The sequence below is a fragment of the Vigna unguiculata genome, chromosome 2 (assembly GCF_037176805.1).
Source record: "Vigna unguiculata cultivar grain cowpea cultivar isolate G323 ecotype 2 chromosome 2, ASM3717680v1, whole genome shotgun sequence".
In the NCBI taxonomy this organism is placed as follows: domain Eukaryota; kingdom Viridiplantae; phylum Streptophyta; class Magnoliopsida; order Fabales; family Fabaceae; genus Vigna; species Vigna unguiculata.
This window is the reverse complement of record NC_140793.1, coordinates 26,232,040-26,239,586: the sequence shown is the minus strand read 5'-3', so window position 1 is coordinate 26,239,586 and position 7,547 is coordinate 26,232,040. Positions and strand designations below refer to the sequence as shown.

Below are 7,547 nucleotides of genomic sequence, written 5' to 3'. Positions count from 1 at the left end.
CAAATGCAAATATAAAATTTGTCTATTCTATTATATATGTTTGACTATTTAGAAAAGTTCTACAAAATTTAGAATTATTTAGTTCAGAATATGTTTGATGAATTTAAATTAAAAATTAATCATCATACATCAATTATTAAAATACTCAAACTTTCCGTGATGTTTTGTTCTTATTAAATTGTATTATATTATTTTTGATTTTTTTGTTTTGTTCTCTGTGAATTGTATTATATTATTTTTAATTCTTTGTTAGTTATTCACAAGGATTTTAAGACTTGAATTTAGTGGTGCTAAAACTATTTTAAGATTGGATTCAAAATACTATTCACCTATGTGTAACTTTAATATATTATTGACATTTGATTGAAGAAATACTCGTGAAATTATTTATTGTGAGAAGTATTTATCTTAAAAATATTTCTAGATGCTAATTTGTAAATACAATAACTTATTTTCAATACATGTGTTTTAAACTTTATTACATCTGCTTTTATGAAAAAGAGGAAAGGAAATTTTAGGTATATGTATATATGTTAGATGACATCCATCTTTAAGTCATGTTGATATTTTCTTTTTAAAAATAAATTAAGTTTTAAGTGGTACAGGCTATTATATATAAATTGAATTATTATTATTAATTTCTATACTGTCATAGAATTATTATTTATTTCATTCAAACAGGACAAACCAGACAGTCTGATTGTTTGCAACATATGTGACACATTTCCATCATCATCATCATCTGTATATTAATAATGTTTTGTATTTCATTGATATAGCTCATACTATGCCTCAAAATGAAATTCTATAATTAGAAAATAACTAGTTACTCCACCACACTTTACCATAGCACATTGTTCTTGAGAAAAGAAGTAAATTAATTAAATAGTCAATTTTAGCAGAAAACAATGCCAAGTCATTTTTTACCTTTACTTTAAAATCAAATAAAAATCACACACAAAGTGATTGTGTACAATGATGCGTTGACATTTTTGGGTAAAACCTGTAAGAATTAGAGCAACAGAAGGGAATCTAATTTTACTCAAGTTAGAGAAAAGGTCGAAATGTAGGTGGTGGTAGCAGCTGCAGACTGCTATGTATTGTTTGGTAATCAATTATTTACAATAGACAATGGACACTAAATTTGGTTACGTCCTTTCTTCAACATCCTCCATTATTATTTTCAATCATGTAGTCTTCACAGTGCACATAATAACAAAGTCTTCTTCACTGTTATACGCATGATATAGCCATTGCATGCCATGCTGCACCATCACAACCACTACCTCCTTATGTTCTTCACAAAAGTAAATATTTTATTTTTAGATGAAAGAAACTTCTATGATTTAACTTATCAGAGAATATTCAATAGCTAGATGAAAGAAACTTTATGCATAAATATTTTAAAAAAGAAAAATATGAAAATAAAATAAAATATATGTCTTTATAGACTAAAATTAGTTTATATTTAAATTAAAAAATAGAGAAATTATTAAAAGTTGTATCCAAATTACTTTTCCGTGAACTAATTTGAATTTACAAATAAATTAATTTCATTTTTATAATTTTTGTCTTTCAAATCTTTATAAACTTCATTCAAAAATATATGTTCATCGAAAATCTGATCAAACAATGTATGTTCCCTTTCGGTATATTATAAAATATCAGAGAATATTCAATTATCAACACTTCTAATTTTGGAGAGATGAGTAGTAAATGTATCTTATCATTATATTAATCTATTTTAAAATTCAATCATTGTGAATGCAATTAATGTTGAAAAATAAGATAGAGACTACATTCTCAATCATACTAATTCCAAAGTTACTGTTCTTTAAGCCTCATTCAAACACAAATGAAATCAGAAACTGTATCAATAAAAAATAACAGACTATTGTCATGTTAATTATTATCATTATCATTATTTCTTATTTATTTTTTATTATATTAATACCATTTATTAGTCATCCTATTCAAGACTCACGCATCTCTCATCTCTCCCCTTCAAGCCAAAAAACATATCTAAACCAAACCACTATATATCTATAGTTACATTACATCCATATATTGTTTTTCTTTTCTTTGTTTCCATACAACACAACATGTGTGGCTTATTCATGAGATTTTTATTATAAGTTACAAAACAAAATATATGGTATTATATTATTACTTGCAACACTTAACATCCTTAAACAACTGTAACAGTTGATTTCTAAGTACAATATTGTGCTAGATTCGCTGTGTGTGACTACGTGCTACGAACCCATACACACGCCCACCGACTGACAGACACATCATGATCAGCAGCTGCAGATATGCACACGCATGCATGAAACACAACTTCCTTTCTCACTACCAACAATCACAAAATAGCGAAGCTAAAACATCATCATCATCATGCTTATTATCTTGTTATCCTATTATCATTATGATTATTGTTTTTATTATTATAACAATGACAATGAAGCTAAACACCGGCTACAATCAATGTTAGGAGTTGATAATTAGGACTAAATTTTCATTAATGCGAGTGATACGATATTGTTTCCATGTGTTTTTGCAAAGTGAAACTCAAAATCCATCGTTGGCTCCACTCCTAGTTACATTATTCTGATCTTGGTGAAAATGATGTTGATGGTGGTGGTACCCTGACATGGAAGTGCTGCTCTCACCAATGTCGAGTTCTGGTCTGTATACCTCTTCTTCCAACTCTTCTTTTGCCACTTTCTGCATTGATCCCATGAACTCCAGTGGCCTTTGCTGTGGTGATGCCAGAAGTTGATGATGATGATGATGATGATGGGACTGTGGTGGTTGTGTTGGATGTGGTGGTGGCACCACCGAGGGAAGCTTTGACAGAAGTGCTTCGAGGCTGCTCATGGAGGTAGTTATCTTCAGTGGCAAGTTGAAGTGGTTGTTCTCATATAACTCAGCTTGAGGTGCAAGATGGTTCCCTTGGAAATGCCATTGTTCTGGAACTGCATACCCTCCTTCTACTTTGTAAGGGTATGCAGAAGATGATGGATGAGGCAACAGCACACCAGGGATGCTTTCAATGTAGCTGAATTTTTTTCTCAGAAGAACCACATAGCTCAGATCTTCAATCACCTTCAGTTAGTTCCATGGAGAGTCAAATTGTAAATTTTGCCAAGTGGGTGAGAGAAATAAGAGAGGGAGGAGAAGAGGGAGAAAAAAAATAAATAAAAAACCTTGTGAACAGCTCCTAATTGAACAACACCTTCTCTCACAGCAATAAGAGCTATGGTCTGAAAGAATCAATGTTTGAATAATTCAGTAGAGAAAGGAGATTCTGCAGTGTGAAATCAAAGAGTGGCTCCATGTTTCATAGTTCATTCATACCTTTATACCAGACAGGAACTGGGCTTCCCAAGTCCTAGGGTGCTGCAAAAGAGGATTTTATAAATTGGAAACCAAAACCATAGGAACATATACATAAACATGAAATCATGGGTATTAATTTGCAACACGTGAAATTAATGTCTAAACTTGGATGATTCTGTTGGCAATTAAATTTGGCATTTAATGCTGTTCACTTTGCAAGCGTAGGGAAGATATAGGTGGGGTTTTAATTTGTTTCTCACCGAATCTGCTGAATTGTGCCATGCTGACAAGAAGTTGATTTCTTGATCATTAGGCTCTTTGTATATCCACTTGTGGCTGTGATCTGCAGCAACTTTTCCTATTAACCTGCTCCATTCAACATAATTACTTTGCTTTGAAATCTTGCAGGAGCAGAATGAAAAAAAGAAAGGATAAATTATTATGCATCATACCCTTCTCCATAGTTGTAGATCTCATGGGACATCTTGAAGAAGAGTTCCGGTTGCAGTCCTTGGTAGGGTTGAAATTCACAGTTCCCATAAACGGACGATGAGGGACAATCTCCAGAGTTGATTTCAGGAGCTGCTGATGCAGCAAAATTGCAGAATCCATCTTCCCACACCAGTATCCTACATGCACATAAACACACACTTGTTAACCAAACACAATAATTCTGCACCAGTGTTGAAGTTAACCTCAACACTGGAAGTTAACATACCAATTCCTTCTGTTTCCTCTTGATCTATCATAAGCCCCTTGTCCTTCCCACCTATACCATTACCAACAAACAAGATTCAAGAATCAGCACAAACGTTTTCATATAGTTATATATTTACATACTTAACTATAATAGTCCATTTATATATAGATACCAACTATATACGTGTGTGAGTGTGTGTGTGATCTTTGTGCCTAGCTAGTCCAGAAAAAAAATGTGTCTTTGGAAGAGATGATTGATCTCTATAATTCCCCTCTCCTTACTTGGGTGGAGGGTAGTTTCTGGGCAAGATCCTCCAGAAAACTGCATAGACCCATTGGGAATTTTCATGGATGCACAAACTTCTGAGAGTGTGTTGAAGGAGATGGGTAACAGCGAGTGGAGTGAGATGTTCCTCCATCAAATAAATCCTCAGAAAGCAAAACAATTTGATGATCTCTTTCTCTTTCTCTTCTCTTGCACCCCCTCACCTAGCTATCTTTAAGAGTGGGGAACTGCAACATCCTATCCTCCTTTATATAAACCCACCAACAAGCAAATCTCACATTTATACTCCCTCTCTCTTTCTCTCTCTCCTACACATACTATACATTTAGGTGGGGAAAGTTGGGGTGAAATAAATGAACCATATACTTTTCATTCTACACAAAAAAATTAATATTTTAATATTTTACTCAGACCCCACTTCCCGTTTTCCTTCTCCCTTCCCCAACTCCTCATTTTTTCTTTCAATATCCTCCAAACTTCAAAACAATCAAATTCATGAACCATCATCTATCACCACCACCACCACCAGCATAGGCCAAACGTAATATCAATAATGTATTATATTTATATATATATATATATATATATATATATGTGGTTTAAAAACATCATGATACATTGTCCCTCACGTAGCTCCATGTCTTTGTGACTCTTAGCCTTGATCCTGAACCCCAATGCTCCTGCAGCAGCATCCATCTTATCACACATATATACATATTTTATATGTTTTATTAATTCATGTTCCATCGCTTACCGTTCTGTTTCCTGACACTCTTAGGTATCAGCATGTACTCATGATTCCAGTCCCAGGCTAACTTCCTAAACCACAACCATTTATTCTACTCAACCGGCCACAACACCGCACCTAATAAATGTTACCACCTTTTTAATTAACTTTAATATCTCTCAGACACTGCTTTTTCATATTTCCATTAACTAGGATTTGTAGTTTTGTTCGATCGGTTGTCTGCTACGTGAGGAACAAGATAGTGGTGCCAGGATATCCCTTACAGGAAGCGAAATATCAACATCACATTACTGTTTCAATACTATTTCATCACACTCTCGTAGCCACTAGTAGCAAACTAACCAGTGTACTAACCAGTTTCAGTAATAATGCGTAAATTCGATAGCTAATCACTTTTCGTAAGCAAGAAAATCCTTTTTCTTTATATACATACATGAGTGGTGTCAGATATTAGTCTTCTTATAATTTTTTCTTACCCCAAAAGGATGAGCCGAGAGTTATTATTTTTTGAACCCAAATGAGAAAATGGATTAGTCTCACTCACTACACTTCTTGTTCAACCCTTGTTTCAGTTCCAGGGAAGACATGGTATTCCGTCATCTCTTTTCACATTCTTCACATGATATGCAAATTCAAACGTTGATGTAACAAGTTTCCCAGTTTCCTCGAGTGGAAGTCGAAAGCAACGTGTGAGTGATACATAATTAGTAGGAAGGAAGCAAAGAGAAAGCGCAGCATGTACATAAAATGACACCAGCTAATCCAAAACCTGGTATAGTGGTGGAAAATTTTCCTAACGAAAATGATGATGAAGAAGCATATCAGAAAAACAAAGTTTTTCAACGACAGCATCTATAGACTTGAAATTTTACTCTTTGTTGTTTGATGGTAATGGTAATGTTGTTTGTTTGCACCTGGTAGGCTCTCATGTGTGATGAATGTGTAAGTTACATAATGACTAAATGGAGAAGAACTCATTACTTTGATTTCCCCACTCTGACACACCAGAAAAAGCTTGACAGGCAGGCCATTATACTCCTATCCCTTTGACCATACATTATTATACAAAATAAACTGTTTTGAAATATCGTGAAAAGCTAGGGGAAGCATTAATGTTATAGATTACCTAATAACCCAACCATTTATTTATTGCCTTCATTTCATGACAGTGACAGACATTGCTGTCTCCATGATTTCCCAAACGGATTCTTCCTGTGTAATGTACCAACAACAACAACAACAATGGTTTCATGTGTGTCCCGCGTGTGAGTGAGAAAACGGAGGGGTTGGTGTGATTAAGGGGCTAAAATAAACTGTACTGTGCATGTATAATTCATGATGTGTACGATGGTAAGGCAGAGAAAGTTACTTAGCAGTGGTAGAGAGTTGGGGACAGCCTCTGCAATGGGTGATGTAAGCCAAGGGAAAGTGCTGGGGGCTACAAAACAATTCAATGAGTTTTGGATTTTATTGGACCTGCCTCATTCACTCATCATGCCCTAATAATATACTCTATTATACTAATTCATCATTAATTAGTTAAATTTTCTGATAAAATATAAAAAAAAAAGAATGGTGTGAGGGGTATGGGAGCAAAGAATGGCACAATAGTCTTGGTCAAGGAACAGGTGTTGAATCTGGAAGGATGCCCCATCCCTTTCTTGAATTAAAGGAAGTGGAATCTCTGCTCTCCCATCCTTCCCAACGTCTATGTCTCATTTTTTCATCATATTAAATTAATAAACAAATGTAGCAGATACATATAAACTAATGAATTAATTAATTAATGGGAAAGTGCATATTAATTAGGAGACAAGCAAAGACAGGATCTATAATGCATAGTTGTAAGCAGGCAAAGATATTTGTTTGCACAATGTATATAAAAAATAAATAAAAAAATAAAAAAAAGAGTACTTGGTAGGGGAGAAAAGAGTGTAATTAGATATTGTTTTGGAATGTTTGGTGGCATGTTACAGGTTATAGTTAATGGCTAGGGTTAGATTCCCTCCGGCCCCCCCTCTTTTTGTCTTAAAAGAAGCAGACACATAACCTTCACACTTCACTTACTTAGCCTTCGTAAATAAAGGATACCCTAATTGGTTATCCGTGATGTCTATCTATCTATATCTAAATTTCAGTGTTTCTTGAAGTCATGGAATTTCTTATCTTAACTAACTCATTTGTTTCTACCCTTAAAGTCTATCAAAACAATCAACTTTCTTCACATTTCCCAACATTATCAATTCTTTTTTTTTTTCTGCCTCCAATTTCCTCCAGTTAATACACCATTCTTCCACACAACTCTTTTCTCAACAACAAATATATGCTTTAATTACATTTCATTTCCTTTTAATCTCTATACCGTTAAAATTCAGAACTTAGCAATCAATAAACATTGATTACTAAAAATTGTTAGTTCTTGGTGATCTTGCTCACTGTCGCTAAACTAGTTACTTAAACAGTGATTATCTT

General features: G+C 33.8%; 1 protein-coding gene across 1 annotated transcript; it reads right to left on the bottom strand.

The window, feature by feature from the left end:
- Positions 1-2,490: 2,490 nt before the first annotated feature.
- On the bottom strand, positions 2,491-4,598 carry LOC114173114 (protein RICE SALT SENSITIVE 3-like). The gene is made up of 7 exons (XM_028057338.2): positions 4,324-4,598; positions 4,061-4,111; positions 3,795-3,971; positions 3,603-3,708; positions 3,361-3,402; positions 3,210-3,266; positions 2,491-3,108 (listed from the first exon to the last, which is right to left on the bottom strand). The coding sequence occupies exons 1-7, from the start codon at positions 4,458-4,460 to the stop codon at positions 2,572-2,574; spliced, it is 1,107 nt and encodes a 368-aa protein (XP_027913139.2). The 5' UTR covers positions 4,461-4,598; the 3' UTR covers positions 2,491-2,571.
- Positions 4,599-7,547: the final 2,949 nt, after the last annotated feature.